The following is an 18,656-nucleotide window of genomic DNA, read 5'->3' on the forward strand; positions in this document are numbered from 1 at the left end:
CTAATAAAAGCTAAAAATAATACTACACTTTTCATCTCTTTCTATACAGAGGTTTTTGGTCAACGCTGCTGTCCTGCATGAAACCCGGAAGTCAACGAACCCAAAGCCAATGGCCAGCCAGCCAACATATCTCAGTTTTCACATCTTCTTATCCATCTACATGTTAATGCAACATTTGAAACTGTGTTTAGCTTAGAAAGAATAATTTTTTTTTTTTAATGTTTTTTCAAATCTAAATAGTAGAATAATTTCAGAGTCGAACCCAAACTCTTGCGCATGATGAATCACATTTAAGAACAGCAGGTTTCATTTAAAGCTGTCCAGTGACAGTGAAAGTGACGCGGCAATGGAAAGCAGAAACAGAGCCCGACGGTTGGGGCATATCACTTTTGTCATTAATGTCTGCTTCTCGAATTTGTTTTTTTTTTTTTATTATTTATTTAAACAAAATCCGTCACCGATATCATGAATAAGTGTATATTTGGCGTTGTGATGAAATAGTATTGTAAGATTAGGATCACAAAAGATTTTATTAATTGCAAAGAGACAGGAAATATTTAGCACCAAAGAAATCCATGATCATCTTTTATTACCTGTATTGTTCCATCATCATTATTTAAAGGAAAAAAAAAGAAGAAAAAGAGTCTGGCTGGCTAAACTCCACAGAAGAATAGCAGCTGCATCGAAAGCAGAATCAAAGCTCGTGATTGGAGGTAAGGAATATTACTACACAGAACAATAATCATTTAAAACTGTTTGCTTTCCTTTTCTTTCGGTTTCTCTTTCATTTCACTCAAGAAAAGAAGCTGTACGTGTTAATGCACACGGAGCAGAAAAGAAGAAGGAAAGAGGTCAACACCAACACCGGTTCTTGAAGAAGAAGATGATGATGAGCCACCATAGACTACAATAGACACGAGCTCCACATTATAACAAGGAGGAGGAGGAGGAGGAGCCATGAAAGGATTTCTTTTAGTCACAATCTTGGTGTTGCATCAGTGCACGTTGGGTCAGCAAGATTTCTTCAAGTCAAGAATTGAACGGTCGGCATTGCTTGATCTCCGGTCGTCGTTGGGGATAAGAAGCACAGACTGGCCGATAAAATCCAACCCCTGCAAGAAATGGACAGGAATCCAGTGCAGAAACGGGCGGGTCACTGGGATAAATATATCCGGGTTTAAGCGGACTCGGGCCGGGCGTTTAAACCCCAGTTTCAGTGTTGGTTCTTTGGCTAATTTGACTTTCTTGGAGTCTTTTAATGCTTCAGGGTTTTCACTTCCTGGTTCAATTCCGGATTGGTTTGGTTACCGGCTTGGTTCTTTGAAGGTTTTGGATCTCCGGTCTAGTTCAGTTACCGGGCCGATTCCTGCTTCGCTTGGTAATTTAACTGGACTCAATGCTTTATATCTAGCTAATAATGATCTTGCTGGTAGTATGCCTGCTGCATTGGGGCAGTTAATGCAATTATTAGTTCTTGATCTTTCAAGGAATTCACTTACTGGGCTAATTCCAAATGATTTTGGATTTCTTAGAAATCTATCATGCCTTGACCTTTCTTCGAATCACTTTTCTGGATCCATACCATCTACTTTTGGTAGTATTTCTGGGCTGCAATTCTTGAATGTATCTGATAATAGTCTTGTGGGTTCGGTGCCTGTTGAATTGGGCAATCTTTCTCACTTGGTTAAGCTTAATCTTGGTGTGAATGTGTTATCCGGGTCGTTGCCTGTAGAGTTTAGGCGGTTGAGGAATTTGGAAATGTTGGTGTTGAGGCATAATAGATTGGAGGGTAGATTGCCTGATGGTTTGTTTTCGAGTCTTGGTAAATTGAGAGTTTTGGAGTTGAGAGAGAATAAATTTGATGGTGCTCTTCCCGGTGCGTTGTGGTCGTTGCGGAATTTGCAGGTTCTTGATGTTTCTGCTAATAATTTTACAGGTGATTTGTCAAACTTTAGTTTCAAGGGTCATGCCAGTGGTGCTGTGTTTAATCTTTCGAACAATCAGTTATATGGAACTACGGCTTGTTTATCTGGTAACTATACTTCCATTGATTTGTCTGGTAATTATTTCCAAGGAAAGGTTCCTCGTATTAGTCCAAGCAATGGTAGCCTTGACATGAACTGCCTTCAGGCGGTCCCTGATCAGAGAAGGTTGGAGGATTGTAGTTTGTTTTATGCTGGGAGAGGCTTAACTTTTGATTATTTTGGAAATCCAGAACCAAGACAGCAACTGTTACCAACTCCTGCCCCAAGGAGACGCAAACAATGGATATACATTTTGGTGGTATTGCTTGGTGGAGTTGGTTTCCTTGCGTTTTTTATACTGGTGATAGTATTGGTCCTTAGGAAGTGTAATTATGCCATTTCAAATGAAAGAGGAAGCGCAGATGTAGGGCCTGTTCCAGAGGGAGATAGCCCACCACTTCCTAAGGATCCTACTAGCGTATCTAGTCTGGGAGAGTCATTTACATACGCACAGTTGCGCAGTCTGACTGGTGAATTTAGTGAAAGAAATCTCATTAGACATGGTCACTCTGGAGATCTCTACCAGGGTTTTCTGGAAGGAGGAATTCCCATAGTTGTCAAAAGGATCAATTTGCATAGCTTGAAAAAGGATTCCTACGTGACTGAATTAGAGTTTTTCAGCAAGTATTCTCATGCACGCTTGATCCCGCTTTTGGGACATTGTTTGGAAAACGAAAATCAGAAGCTTTTGGTGTACAAATATATGCCAAATGGAGACTTAGCTGAATCTTTGTTCAGGGTTACCAATTTTGACGACAATGGTTTGCAGTCCCTCGATTGGATCACGAGACTGAAAATTGCAATAGGAGCTGCTGAAGGCCTTTCTTACCTACACCACGAGTGTAACCCTCCCCTTGTTCATAGGTACTCGTACTTTCTTTTAGATAGCCTCACTTTCCTTCATGTTGACTGGATAGTTTTTCTGATTATGGTGATCTTATTTTGCTTTATTTATATCTGAATCAGAATTATAATGCATCATGTGAATAGAGAACCTCACAACTTGCACATTCAGAATTCAGTACGCAATCTTTTGTGCTTGAAATCTTGTCGATACAAGGTCTGTCTTAGATGATATTCTCGATCACCTATTTATTGCTAATTAGAATAGTGGTTTCTGCTGCTTAAATTCATATGAGACTGGAATAAATGTTGCAATGTTCAAGTGTAAGTTGAATTACAAACTGTCTTTGCCCTTGAATACTAGCTCATCAAGTAAAGGAATAGGGTGTGGCTAGAGCGGAGGATGTAGATTCAAATATTGATGAGAGCATTTGTCTTTGGATAATGTTTCTGCAGATCATAGCAGCACTTCTCAAATGCTTGAGACATCATTTTCTTTGTTTAAACTAGGAACGAGTCATGTAGCTTGCATGGTATTTCTATATCTTTGTGGTGGAAAATTTCCATTTTTTTTTTAGTTCTAAAATGCAACTAGCTTTTGGTGTTTGAAGAGATGTTCAAGCGAGCAGTATCCTTCTTGATGATAAGTTTGAGGTTCGACTTGGAAGCTTGAGCGAGATTCGCATCCACGAAGGGGATTCACACCAAAGTGTTCTCACAAGGTTCTTGCGGAAGTCCCAGTAAGTATTATAGCTATTAATTTCTTTGAGCATTTTGAAGTAGTGCATTAACTAGGAACTGTGGCAGTGGTCTGTACATGCCATGATTTGTTGTTCTTTGCCATGTTACATAATACAAGTGATCATAATGAGCAGAAAAATGGGTTCGGTCTTCAATTAACCAGATGAAATATCCTGGAAAGCTCATTAGTTTTCTTTCTAAGGTAGTTTGGTCCCCCCCTTTTGTCTTTGGCATCATCAGTGTCCTTGAGCATAAATGATTACCATAAGTGCGCTTGGTTCTTTTAGCATTTGGTTACACGAAAACAAGTTGCAAGTAATGCTGTATGTGTAAGATAAGAGAAGATTAATGTATTTTCCTTTCATTGATGCTATGACTAATGCTCATCTTTTTTCTTGTTTATTATTATGCTTTGTGGAAGATGTAATAACAATTCCTCGTGCTAATGTGCAGATCCTCTGTCTCTGATCCAGGAACTTCTGGTACGTATAATAACTCTCACAAGTTAAATTATCGATCTTTTAAAATTTGTAGCACGTTAATTTTCCATCATAGTAGGAATAATTATGAGATTGCTTTGAGGTCAATCATTGCCAAGGACCCAGTTGCTCATTCTTAAGTAGAGATGACTGTGAAGCTGAATCCATTCTTATATTCTAATCCTTGATTGAATAATCGTGGTTGACACTTTATTCATACATTGCACAATTATCCTAACAAATGATATAGCTTCGAAGTTGATGTTTTACAAAGAATTCGTGCATAACTAGTATTTAGCCAATTGCAGCTTTCTTTTTCTCCAATGATTTTGGGTATTACTACAAGTGTCAGTTCTTCAGCTTTTCAATGAGTTTGGAAGACAAAATTAATTAAATCCTGATATATGTCTTTGATAATGGACAGGCTCGTCCCCGATTACTTGTGCACATGATGTGTATTGTTTTGGTAAGGTCTTGCTTGAGCTCGTTACGGGCAAGCTTGGCATCAGCAAATCAGATGATGCTACCACAAAAGAGTGGTTAGAACAGACGCTGGTGCAGATCAGTTTATATGACAAGGAACTGGTGGCAAAGATTGTTGACCCATCTCTGATCATAGATGAAGATTTATTGGAAGAGGTATGGGCAATGACCGTCGTGGCCAGGTCATGCCTTAATCCCAAACCTTCTAAACGTCCTCCGATGAAATATGTTCTCAAAGCATTGGAAAACCCTCTGAAAGTGGTGAGAGAGGACAGTTATAGCTCAGAGAGGCTGAGAACAACTTCATCTAGGAGATCTTGGAGTGCTGCTTTTTTTGGTAGTTGGAGACACAGCTCAGAAAATGTCACAGTTCTAGGCCATGCTAACCGAGAGGGGATCAGTGGCTTAAAGCAGCCAGTGAGAGTTGGATCTCAAGGCAGTGGTCGGATTGAGCATTCATCTTCTAATAAAAGGTTATCCAACGAAATTTTCCCTGAGCTGCTTGAAATGCAAGATATGGAGAGGCTAGATGAGCATTAGATGCCGCTGTGGTGTTCGCAATTGTTCATATATCGCGTGGGTTTCACATTTGAGTGCTCAACAGCATCCTTGAATCCGTCTTGGATGGCATTTCATCAAAAATCAAAGCCATTAAATGATGGTTTTCATCTGATGGGGTGCGTGCAATGTGGACAACACGAGAGTGGAAGGACTTGTTTTACAGAAATATTCTTTAGGCTTTGTAAGCTTGTTAGTTTCGGACACAAGCTGCAATTGATTATTTCTCGTAGTTCCTGAGTATGGAATACAGAGATGTAAAAGATGAGGTTTCTTTTCAATGTTAAAAAATATATATTAAAGTTGAATTTATTTATTTATTTCAAGCACAAATACACTTTTATAAAAATACATGTATTTTGCGTCAAGCATGCACTAACTAACTATTTATCGGGCTGTTTTGTTCGCAGCCCAACGCCTAAATATCAAACTGAATCTACCTCTAAGCAACAATTAAATCACCACATAACAAGAATTTGGAGGAAGTAACATCGCACGGATGCATTGTTGTCTGATTCACCATTTTCATTTAGCAAAGTTTTTTAAAATCTATAATAATAATAAAACCATATAGCTAATAATAACTTCTAATTGTACACGTCAACAAATTTTTTTTATATATATATATATTTCTAATTAGAGGTGTCATGATCCATTTCTAGGTTATTTCCCTAAATTTATCTAGGTTTCTTTTTAAAATAAAAAATAAATTGTAATAGCAAGGAGACCAACGATGAGGAAAAAGCAAAAAGCTGGTTGTGGAAGGATTTTAGATATGCATAAAATCAAGCTGTAATTTTAGACAAATTAGGAGCCTAATCGTACCATATCGTACCAAAACTATAGAAACAATGCGGATTTAAGGTCAAATTAAATGATTTTTTAACGAATCAGTTTAAAAATTAAGTCCATGAATATAATTAGATTTTTAATTGGCCAAATTGATTTAATCATGAGCCAAATTAAAAGTTCAATTATGTTAAAAAAAAATTAATTTGGGATTTAATGAGGTGCAATGACTTAATTAAACTGTAAATGGGTCAAATTAATGTTATCAGGGGCTTGATTGGTGAAACCTTAAGTTGGGAGCCCAATTTGGACTTAATTGAGAAGAATAGAATTTTAGAGGACCAAATTTATTTTTTACAAAGTCAATTGGTTCAAATCAGGGGTAAAATCACAAGAAAATCAGAAGTTTGGGGTCAATTAAGGGCTAAATTGAAGAAACTCGCAATCAGGGATTATTTTGCAAAATACATCAAACTATATCGGCTCAATGATTTGAAATCAGGGGTAAAATAAAATAAAATTGAAAGTTTAATTGTCAATTGAAGGTCAATTTGAATAAATCTAAAACCAATGACCACAATGGAAAAGGTGCTAAAATTTTAGGTTGACATTAAAGATCAGCAGGGGTGAAATTGCATGAAATTAAAAATTTAGGGTCAATTAAGGGTGTAATTAAAAGAAATTAAAAGCCAGGGGACCAAATTGAACTTTGGCCAAACCCCTGAATTAAAACTCTAAAGCCCTAAAACTACATCGTTTTGAAAACAGTTAAAAAACAAGAAGAGAGAGTCTGTTGGGCTGCTAGTCAAGCCTGACCTGTTTCAGCTTGACCTGAATGGTTAGGTCGGGTCTAACCCAATTTATATTTAATAATATACTATTAATATAATATAATAATATAATAAAAAAACAACGAAAAAAATTCCAAAACATTTCATGGGTCATTTCAAAATATTTGTGATTTTCTCGCATGTTTTTCCAACAATTTTACATAATATTGAGCTGTATATTTACATTGTAAGATACAGATTCGATATTAAAATACTTGATTTTCTCTGAATTTTTTTTAATTTAAATATTCAAAAAAATCTAAAAAAAATCTAAAATTAATTTCCTCTTAAAAAAAACACAATATTATTTTATTTTTGTGCATACAGCCAAAACCTAAAAGTTCTCAGAGCATTGTTTTTATAAAACAAAAAAATTGCATCTTTCTCATGTTTTAAAATGCAAAAATAGGTATCGTAACTAGTTTATAATTATCTATTAGGATTTGACCAAAATATCAAAAACCTTTCACCAATGATTTTGTTCATTTTATATTAGGGTTTAGTTGTATACTTTAATATTTGGTGGTGTAAAACTACACAGTATAGTATATCCTCGGGTATTAAAGATACAAAGAAATAAATGTGATGCTAAAATGATAGACCTTAGAATGATTAGGATTTAACTCGATAAGATAAAGACTTCTTCACGAATGGAGATCTACCTCGAACCTTAGAGAAGACTAATAGATAGAAACACGACCTAGAAAAACAATCAAACAACAATGCAAAATGAATCCTCCCCTGAAGGAGCTTTTGAATATGTTAAGGGCCCCGTCTTGAAAGCTAAAAGTAGCTCCTACACCCCTGTTACTCCCATTCCATTGGCTTCGACCTCTGTGGATCCTACCTCACAATCTTTTGGTGAAGGGACTTCGGCTGTGACTCTTACATCTGCTTTCAAATCCAGTGATTTCCCTCGGGTAAGACCTTTGACACTTAATCTAACCACACATTTCTTAACTTTATTATGTAGGTAGGGTGCACTAGGGATGATACGTCTTTCCCTTGCACAACCAGTCCCTTACCCGGACTCTCACAAACCATAAGTTTTCTAGTAACTATAATACTAGGTAACAACTCCTGAACCTTATAATTATAACTTTATGATTATACCTAAACCCTCTTTCCTTTCCAACATCCTTTCAGAAGACAAATACCGTCGTCGCTCGACGCCCCTACATGCACCTTGCAACAGGAGGTTACATGGGTTAAAGTAGTGGACCAAAATTTCAGGATCCAGATGCTGATGTGAGAAATAAATATGCTAGAAAAAATTAATAAAATAAAGTTATAGAGATAGGACTTGATTTTTAAAATTTTAATTTGAATGATATAGTTAAGTAGTTCTCAAAGTTTTGAGGTGTAATGCACCTTCATCATCAACTCATAGTTGTAAAGCCTAACTTAATTCAACAAGTTGACTCAAAGTTAGCTAGGGCTAGGTGTAGAACTAGTTGGATTATGGAATTAACCCAATCAAAGCCCACGCACGGTTGATTAAAAAACACAAGTTTTTTAGCACAAAACAAGTGTGTAGTGAAAATGAGCTATTACTTGTTAAGCTCAACTTAACAAGTTGAGAGAATAGAAGGAAGAATGATAGAAACTGAGAAAGAACAGAGCTAAGAGAGAGAGTAGAGAAACGAAGCAAAGAATGAATTAGTCTTCTGTATATTTTCTTCTTATCCTTTACCATCAATACAATTAGCTTGATATTGAGCATTGCCAACCAACTATTAGATTCTTCTGCTAACCAACTAACAAACTCTTCTAACTGATCTCCAACTTACTAACTAACAATAGATTGTGTGTTCCTCAAATCTTCATCTCTAGTTCCCCCCTTGTTGCATCCTAATAGTAATGATTCTCATGTTGATGCAATTTAAGGTGTAACAATACTCCATCCTAAAAAAGATTCTTGACCTTAAGAATCAGTAGACCTCAACAAGAGTTTAAGGGTCGGTGTTAAACTCTAGAAACTGCAATTGAATCTCTACCAATTCCTCCCAAGTTGTGTCTTCAGGGAAAGAATTAGACCATTAGATTAAGCCTGTCACTACAGCCTTATTGTCTTTTTTCATAAGTTTCATGTCTAAAATGGCTATTGGACAGACCTTGATTCTTCCTTCTACGTCCGCTATTGGCAGTGTTTGTGAAACTATGGCTACATCGCCCACCTTTTGTTTTAGTAACGAGACATGGAACACAGGATGCACTGTACCACCCTCTGGTAGCTTGAGCTTATAAGCTACAACTCCAATTTGTTCCATCACTTTATAAGGGCCATAATACCTAGGATTTAGCTTGAAGTTCTTCCTATACATGACACTACCCCGCCTGTATGGTTGTAGTTTTAAGAAAACCCAATCCCTCCACTAAGAATTTCCTTTCAGAACGCTTCTTATATGCTATTTGTTTCATCTTATTCCTCTCCCCTTCTAACAGTCCTTTTATGAGTTGATCCATAGTAATTCTTCTCTGTATCCATTCTTCTATAGCCGCAACTTGAGTAACCTCCATGAGTACCATATTCCTTGCTGGAGGTTCATAGCCATATAATGCTTATAATGGTGTCATTTTGATAGTAGAATGAAAGCTATTGTTGTACCACCACTATGTTGTAGATATCCATTAATTCCACTTCTTGGGGTAGTGCATGGTGATGCAATGAAGATATGTTTCTAGGCATTGATTCACCCTTTCGGTTTTTCCATCAGTTTGAGGATGGTATAAGGTGTTGAGTAATAGCTTCAGTCCTAAGTGCTTAAACAATTCTCTCCAGAAAAGACTTGTGAAGATCTTATCCCTATTTGTTAGTATCCTTACAGGCAACCCATGAAACTTATAAATATGATCCAAGAAGAGTTTAGCAACGTCTTGAGCCGTGAAGGGGTGTGCCAACGCAATAAAATGCTCATACTTAGTAAATCTATCCACAATGACCATAATTGTATCCCTTCCTTCTGATCTTGGAAGCCCTTCCACGAAATCCATTATAACGTCTTGCCAGGTACCCCTTGGAATTGGTAGGGGTTGCAACAATCCAGGATAAACAACCCTTTCTGCCTTAGCTTGTTTACAAATATCACACTGTAGAACTATCCTTTGTATTAGTTTCTTCATAGAGGGCCAATAGAAGTGAGCCTTAAGTCTTCTATAGGTATTCTGAATTCCCACATGACCACCAATATAGGAATCATGTATAGACTTGATGAGGTCTTCCCTCAACAATCCGGTAGACCCTATGACAATTCTTCCCTTATACTTGATCATGCCATCTTCGTATACAAAGTTGGGAAACTGTGTGGCATCCCCACCATCTTACTAGTGATCATGTCCTGTATAATGGTATCCTCCTTATAGGAGGCATATATCTATTCATACCAGGATTAAATTATCTTTGTTATGGTTGTGAAACCACCACCTTCTAGCTTGTCCTCTTGTAGTTTGCCTATCCCACAAGTATCCCTTCTAGATAATGCATTTGCAGCTTTGTTCTCCTTTCCCCTTCGGTAAATGATCTGATAATTCAATCCCAACAATTTAGTTAGACCTTTCTTCTGAATAAAAGTGTGAATCTTCTGGTCCAACATATGCTTGAGGCTTTCGTGATCAGTTTGAATGACAAATCCAAGTAATGCCTTCATTTATCAACTGCTATCAAAATAACAAGGTACTCCTTATAGATGAATAATCCCAGGTGTTTAACCCCTAGAGCGTTGCTCAGAAATGCCAAAGGTCTTCCTTTTTGGCTAAACACCGATCATATTCTAGAATTGCAAGCATTTGTTTCCTATACAAATGGTTTGGTGAAGTCTAGCAGGGTAAGGACTGAAGCCTCACACAAGGCTCTTTTTAGAATGTGGAAAGCCTTTAATGCACCCTCATGCCAAAGAAAGTTATTCTACTTGAGCATATATGTTAGGGGTTTACTGATAACACTAAATCTTCTAATGAATTTTTTATAGTAACAAACTAGGCCTAGGAATCCCCTTAAATCCTTAATGGATCTTAAGACTAGCCACTTTTGCACTGCCTCCATCTTCTTAGGATCAGTTGCCACTCCATCCACTAAGATTATATGTCCCAAATACTCCACTTGTGGCTCACCAAATGTGCATTTAGATTTTTTTGGAAACAATTGGTTAATCTTAAGAGTTTCTAAGACTTTTTCCAAGTGATTGATATGTGCTTCATAAGAAGAACTATAAACGAGGATATTGTCAAAGAATACTAAGACAAATTTCCTCAATAGTGGTTCTAAGATATCATTTATCAATGCTCAAAAAGTGGCGGGAGCATTCGTGAGACCAAAGGGCATTACCTTGAATTCATAATGCCTTTGGTAAGTGTGAAATGTTGTTTTTTCCATATCTCCTTCATGCATGAGGACCTGATGATAGCCCGACCTTAGATCCAATATTGAGGAGAAGCTAGATCCTTGTAACTCATCCAATAGGTCATCTATCAGAGGAATGGGAAACTTGTTCTTAATTGTGACTGCATTTAGCTGTCTAAAGTCCACATAGAAACGCCATGTTTTGTTCTTCTTCTTTACCAGTAGAACAAGAGAAGTAAAAGGACTTACACTTGGTTGTATAATGCTATGTTGGAGCATCTCATTAACCATCCTTTCGATCTCTCCCTTCTGAAAGAATGAGCTTTTATAGGGTCTGCAATTGACAGGTTAAGCTCCTGGTTTTAGTGGAATCTTGTGATCATGTTTCTTGGTAGGTGGAAGCTCTGTTGGTTTTGCAAATACAGTTGCCTAGTCTATCAACAATCTTTTTATCTATGTGTTAGTAAGTACATGGTGTGGTTCTGCTTTTGCTTCTATACAAAAAATTACCCTACAAACCCTATTATAGCTGCCCTTAAATTCTTCTGGACCTTCTCTACTGTAATGCACTGAAGATTGGCTCCTTCCACAATGCCTCTAAGCTCGATCATTCTTCCCTCCTTCCTAAAGGATATTTTTATTTTGATGAAATCAAATAGAAGTTGTGAATTTAGCCAATCCATTCCCAATACTACATCACACCTTCCTAGTTTCAAAATCTTTAAATCTACTACAAATTCATAGTTTTGCATAAACCATTTAAACTCCGTTGTATAGGAATCACATAATATGGTACTGCCATTTGCTATTGTTACTGTTAAGACTAATGATCTTTCTATAGAGATTTGCAATTCTCCCGCAATGTGCTCATCAATGAAGTTGTGTGTGCTTCCACTGTCAATGAGGATTACCAACTCCCTCCCATGATAATTGCCCCTAATCCTAATGGTGTTATGTGCATAATTATCTGCCAATGCATTTAATGATAGACTATATTCTTTAATCTTCTTATTTTTCATCAACTTTTCAATGATGTTTTCTGCTTCTACATCCAGAAAGTCTTCCTCCTTATTACCATCAATCATGTGTAATCCTTTAACACCGCACTTGTACCCTAGCATGAACTTATCTCCATACTTGAAACATTGCCCCAACCTACGCCTTTATTCATACATAGTCTCCGAAACTTTTTGTTTCTATTGGTTATAATTCATATATAGATTGGTGTACTTACTTTGAAAATTACCTGTTGGCCTACCAGATTGTACAGCAGTTGTAGGCCTGGATACGAATTTGTTTTTTCTTGCCAAGACACTGTTCGATTCCTCCTGCCATTTAGATTGATCAAAAGTTGTCATCAATGTCACTGGCTTTAGTATCTTCAACATAGGTTTGATATCTTCCTTTAATCCACTAATGAAACTAGAGCTATAGTAGGATCAGGAAGTAAGAGATTTAGTGAATGTAAGCTCCTCAAACCTCTCTATATATTTCTCAATACCACCTTCCTGTGTTAATTTGTTGAACTCCTCTACTATGTTAGCTTTATTGCCAAACTTGGTGCATATAGCTCCTAAGAATTCTTCCCAATCAATTGAATATTCCACACCACACATGTAGCCTTCAAACCAGATCTCTGCCTTCCCTTCCAGGTAAAGAGATGCTACTTTTACCCATTGTTGAAAAAGAGTTGAGTTGAGTTTAAAAAACTTCCTGCACTTTCTAAACCAGCCTCTCAGATTATCTCCCTAAAATGACATAAGATCCATCCTTGGAAGAGAAGGATTATTCATCATTTTTACTGTTCATTGGTTTGATCTCCCCGAGCGTGACCTTTTCCTCCTAATAGCATTCCAAATGGACTGCCCTTTGTTGGTGTATGTAATATTCCCTTGGAGTTGCTTCCCAAGTCCTTCCTCGTCACCTGATTAGCAAGGAATGTTTGGAATTGATTTGATGGTGTTTCAATTTGTGAACAAATTTGATCATTTCTCCTGTTTTGTTCACCAAGTTGTTCTTGCCATTTATTTTGTTGATCGACCAAAGACTCCTGAAATTCTTGTTGAAGGTTCTGCATCTGCTCCTCCAACTTCTTGTAGTGATCTTCAATGTTTTTCAGTTTATGATTTTTCACCATGTTGTTGGATCTTAAGGCTCTGATATCAATTTTTAAGCTCAACTTAACAAGTTGAGAGAATAGAAGGAAGAATGATAGAAATTAAGAAAGAACAGAGGTAAGAGAGAGAGAGCAGAGAAAGGAAGCAGAGAATGGATTAGTCTTCTGTATATTTTCTTCTTATCCTTTACCGTCAATATAATGAGCTTTATATTGAGCATTACCAACTAACTAATAGATTCTTCCGCTAGCTAACTAACTAACAAATTCTTTTAACTGATCTCCAACTAACTAACTAATAATAAATTGTGTGTTCCTCAAGTCTTTGTCTCTATCTCCCCCCTTATTGCATCCTAATAGTAATGCTTTGCATGATGACGCAGCTTAGGGTGTAACATTGTGTGAACCAATTGAATAGCATTGGAAGAAACTAGAAGAGAGTTTTTAGTAGAAGAATGAAGAAGGCGGTGGCGGCAACAACAAGTAAAATAGCAGAAATGGTAGCAGTAACAATTGCATTACAAAAACAATAGTTAAAGTTAGTTAATATAGTTTTGATCTATTGATAGTTGGTACTTGGAAGTTAACAGACTATTACTTGGTTAGTTAATAGTCATTGCATAAATGGCATTGTATTAGAAACGTGAAAAACAAGTAATAAGAATTTATTGTTTCTGTAGCAATATAGTTTCTTCTTCTTCTTTCTTACATTACACTGCTTGTTGAGAGAATTCTTAACACATGAACCTTGTGATTACTAAAGAGATTCCTTTAATTTGAGCCCAACACGTGGTTCATGTCATGCTTCATTTCAAGACGGTGCTAGATTTTAAGACAGAAGAAATAGAAATATTTGAGGACTCATTCGTTTTATAGAAAGTGGTTTTCTAAAAATTACATTCCAAACTTTCTCATGTTTGTTTTATTAGGTTTCCTGAAACACATATACACAACAAAAACGATAATTTTTTTAAAAATTAGGAGTCTCAAGGATTTCGTTAGACAGATCTAGAGTTGTTTAGGGTTTATATGAAGATTATCTAAAGATCAAATATTCTTTTCGACTTTGAATATTTGCTTCAAGGCTAAGTGTTGCAAACCACAAATTATCCAAGTGCTTGGCCTCTAACAATTATCCACATGAACCATTAGTGAGAAATATCCTAAATCCTTTTAGGAGAGAGAGATTATTATACTTTAAAGTGTTAGCTCTTTTCTTATATATTTTAAGTGTTTAAGTATTGTGCTCTGCTCATATTTTACATCATCATTCACATGAAATAGGAGGCATATCATTCTATTTATAGGGAACCTAAAAACCCTATAATTGGTAAAATATCAATTTGCCCCTTAAATAATATCTCATATATTATTTTAGGCTAATTTTAGAAATTTATTCAATCAAGTCCTTACTTGATTGTTTCTGAATCTAGAATTGCAATCACTTGTATTAATTACATTATAGTCCTTAATTTCTAAAATTTATTTATAATCAAGTCACACATGATTAATTATCTCATTTTAATTTATAATCAATGGTTTTTATGTGTGACACATTAGATTCTCCAATAAGTTGATCCAAATATAAATCACAATTCTAAATAAAATAAGATTAAATAAATTAATTTATTATCAATTCAACAATTGTTTAATTTATATTTAAAGATTAAGTACAATGTCTAGTAACTTGTCATGACCCCCTAAATATTAGAAAAGTCATAAATGGTTTGACTTAACCTTTCAACGACCAGTTTCTCATTGTAATTATTATCCCTTCATCAACAATGTTCTGATTTAGACATTATAGCATGAAGTGTCTACATTGCAAATGATGTTTGTTCTCAATACCATAGTCATTGATTCTTTGAATAAAATTTAAAACTATTTTCAAATTTCATTCAACCTCACATAAGAATTTACAATCAATATTATTTGAGAATAGATGAAATATTTTTTCTAATTCATCAAGGGTGATAAATCATCTCTTGATTACTTAAATATCTTCATATAATTCATATTATATCTAATATCTACTCATTTGTTACCCTTAATTAGCACAACATGTAGCATGATCAAAATATAACACTCCTTAAATATGATAACTTAGTGATTTCAAGTTTAAGGATCACCTACAAAACCATCACGTGAGTCTTTCCATAAACACAGGTGATATCTCCATATGAAATTCTCATATAGGTTAGTTCAGTGTACATGTGATCTGACAAGCACCTACATATTAGTTCTAGGTATCCCTCATATCTTAGTTTATGAGAACAATTGTTTCCTTCCATAAAGGAAAGAATATAATATGTATCGGTTTCAATAGCTCTAATTAATATTTAGTATTAATAGAACATTGACCAAGAACATTTAGGAACAATGTTTTAATACAATAAGAATCTCATAATTATAACAACTTCATAATTTCCTTTGCAAAGCATTTTTACCCTAAGGACTTTATGTTTACTTTAGGTTCGTTGATCAAATATTAGATTCATTCATCAAATATTTGATGAATATTATATGTTTCAAAATTCAATTATTTTGGAAAATTAAGGGTTTTCTTTGTCTAAAAAAAAATGGTTTTGTTGTTCGGGTGACCTACCCGTGATGTGAAAAATATCTAGAATTTTTCATAAATAGTTTGTGATCAGGTGACCTACTCGTGGTTTATAATCAGATAACCTACCTATAATGTGAAAAATATCTAAGATTTTTCACAAATAGATTGTGATCGGATAACATGCCTAATATGTGAAAAATATCTAGAATTTATCACAAATAGCCTGTGATCGGGTGACTTGCTTATTGTTTATGATCGGGTAACATGCCATTTATGTGAAACATATCTAGGATTTTCACGAATAATCTGTGTTCAGGTGACTTGCTCATGCTGTGAAAAATACCTAGGATTTTTCATGAATGATTTATGTTCGGGTGACCTTCTTGTGGTGTGGAAAATAAGATTTTTTCAACTTGATTATTTTATAGAGTGACGAGCTTGAAGAAAATTTTTTTAAAAGAAAGATCAACTCAAATAAGATTTTGCAATTTTGGCTTTTTTATAGAGCAATCATCTCAAAGATCTAGACATTTCTGAGAGTGATGAGCTTGAAGAAAATTTCTTGGAAAGAGTGATAAACTCAAAGAAGATTTTGAATTTTTAACTTCTTATAGAGTGATCATCTTGAAGATCTAGTCATTTTTAAAGAGTGACAGACTTGAAGAAAATTTCTTTGAAAGAGAGATTAGCTCGAAAAAAAAATTGATATTTTAACTTTTTATATAACGATCATCTCGAGATCTAGTCATTTTAGAGATTGACGAGCTTAGAGAAAATTTGTAATTTTGACCTTTTATAGAATGGTCATCTCAAATATTTAGTTATAACGATCATCTCGAGATCTAGTCATTTTAGAGATTGACGAGCTCAAAGAAAATTTGTAATTTTGATCTTTTATAGAATGGTCATCTCAAATATTTAGTCATTTTTAAAGAGTGACAGACTTGAAGAAAATTTCTTTGAAAGAGAGATTAGCTCGAAGAAAAAATTGATATTTTAACTTTTTATATAACGATTATCTCGAGATCTAGTCATTTTAGAGATTGAGGAGCTCAAAGAAAATTTGTAATTTTGACCTTTTATAGAATGGTCATCTCAAATATTTAGTCATTTTAGAGAGTGGTGAGCTGGAAGAAAATTTGTAAATAGAGCGGTCATCTCAAAGATTTAGTCATTTTAAAGAGTGACGAGCTTAAAGAAATTTATAATTTTGTCCTTTTTTATAGAGCGGTCAACTCAAAGATTTAGTCATTTTAGAGTGTTGAGCTGGAAGAAAATTTGTAATTTTGATCTTTTTATAGAGCGGTCATCTCAAAGATTTAGTCATTTTAGAGAGTGATGAGGTCAAAGAAAATTTGACTTTAAATGCTGGGTCTTTAATCATTTCTAGTTGCTTTCGAGGAATATTCCTTAAAAATTCTTGAAAGATCTCTTATGATGTTTATGCGTGCATTTTACTTGTATTGAAATATAGGCCCCCCTTTCTTTGTCATCTCTTTATTGCTTGATGGATGAAGTTTATAATTTATGAAAGGAGTTTTCTTGGTTGCTTGATTCTTCAACCCACTCAGGTTTTGTTTGTGTGATTAATGTGTTTGACTATATATTTCAAATTGCCCCCAGTTGATCTGGTTATATGCATCTCTTCAACATTCATCAAAATACACTCATGCAATAAAATCTTTATAGTCATCTTCCAAAGGGTAAACCACCTCTTAGCCATGAAAATGTTCCTCAAGTGTAGCGCTACTCTTAATTACTGATGGAGTTCATCAAGTAATCCCCTATTATAGATTGTCTTTGAGCAATATTGCCCTCAACTTATTTGGATATTATTCATTACCCCTCATAAGGTCTACAACATTGCCCCCTGGTTACTCAACTTTCTAATGACGACTCATCAAATGTGACAACATCATCTTCGTCAAGGACTTTGCAAACTCGGTCGATGACCCTTTTTGTTTGAAAATAATTTTTTTGCTTTGGAATCAAATCACAAATTTTAAAGATCCTATACATTCAAGTCTCATTGTTGCAAAGAAATCATGGGTATGTAATTTTAAAAGTGTTTCTTCGATCGTGACGTCATTCATCACTAAGATACAATTTTCGTGTGTATTTGGTTGACAATTGACAAGGTAAGAAGGAAATGTCATCTTAAAATTTGCCTATCCATGACTCAAATAAAAATCCTAAAATTTTAACACTTGTGTTTTTTTTATTTCAGGAATTTATTCGATACGAGCTTCTTTTTTTTCAACTCCCTAAGGGTTTATATTTAGAAAAAAGATAATTTGATCTGTCATGCAAGCAAGATCGGAATCGATGAAGGTACGTAGTAAGGTAATGATTAGTACTTAAAAGTGTATTTTTATCAAGGTTTTATATCATCATTTTGCATTTGAAGTATCAATAACTCCTTAACTAGAGCATGTTTTATAATAACATGTCTAATAATATAAGATACCTGTAATTTATGGTAAATGTTCATCTTAAATGCAGGCCTATCACATAAATCAAAGGATTGATTGATGAGTTCAACTACTGAAATTGAGAAGACAAAGAGAGGGTTAAGTTTAGAAAAGAGATATTGGTTCAGTCCAAACTGGAACACTTTCAGTCATTAGGTCATATCTAGAGCTGTAGATCTTGGATTTCAATTTTGTTTATATGGCTAGAAAGCTAAGACATAGGCCTAAAACATTCATGGGAGTCCAAGACTCAATTATGCTATTTGGAAGTCCAAATCTTAGCAACAATGGAAAAGTCAGAATTTGTCCTACAGTCCAAATCTTAGCTCAAGGTTTTGTTGAGAAAAAATTTGTCTCATTTTTTAGCATTTATTTTATCAGCATGAATAATAACGAGTAACTTATTCATGATGTCATCAT

General features: G+C 35.0%; 1 protein-coding gene across 1 annotated transcript; it reads left to right on the forward strand.

Moving 5' to 3' along the window:
• Positions 1–266: 266 nt before the first annotated feature.
• Positions 267–5,440, forward strand: LOC7464426 (probable LRR receptor-like serine/threonine-protein kinase At2g16250). Its single transcript, XM_024584795.2, has 5 exons — positions 267–713; positions 834–2,888; positions 3,479–3,607; positions 4,062–4,090; positions 4,512–5,440. Exons 2-5 carry the CDS (start codon positions 958–960, stop codon positions 5,108–5,110), a joined length of 2,688 nt encoding a protein of 895 aa, XP_024440563.1. The 5' UTR covers positions 267–713; positions 834–957; the 3' UTR covers positions 5,111–5,440.
• The last annotated feature ends 13,216 nt before the right edge of the window (positions 5,441–18,656 follow it).

The sequence above is a fragment of the Populus trichocarpa genome, chromosome 14 (assembly GCF_000002775.5).
Source record: "Populus trichocarpa isolate Nisqually-1 chromosome 14, P.trichocarpa_v4.1, whole genome shotgun sequence".
NCBI classification, from domain to species: domain Eukaryota; kingdom Viridiplantae; phylum Streptophyta; class Magnoliopsida; order Malpighiales; family Salicaceae; genus Populus; species Populus trichocarpa.

What these genes read in the sequence shown, in the direction of transcription:
- LOC7464426 (XM_024584795.2), top strand. Translation starts at nt 958, where the DNA reads ATGAAAGGATTTCTTTTAGTCACAATCTTGGTGTTGCATCAGTGCACG. An exon ending in AACCCTCCCCTTGTTCATAG is followed by an intron (nt 2,889 to 3,478) that starts GTACTCGTACTT and finishes TGGTGTTTGAAG; the next exon opens with AGATGTTCAAGCGAGCAGTA. An exon ending in AGGTTCTTGCGGAAGTCCCA is followed by an intron (nt 3,608 to 4,061) that starts GTAAGTATTATA and finishes GCTAATGTGCAG; the next exon opens with ATCCTCTGTCTCTGATCCAG.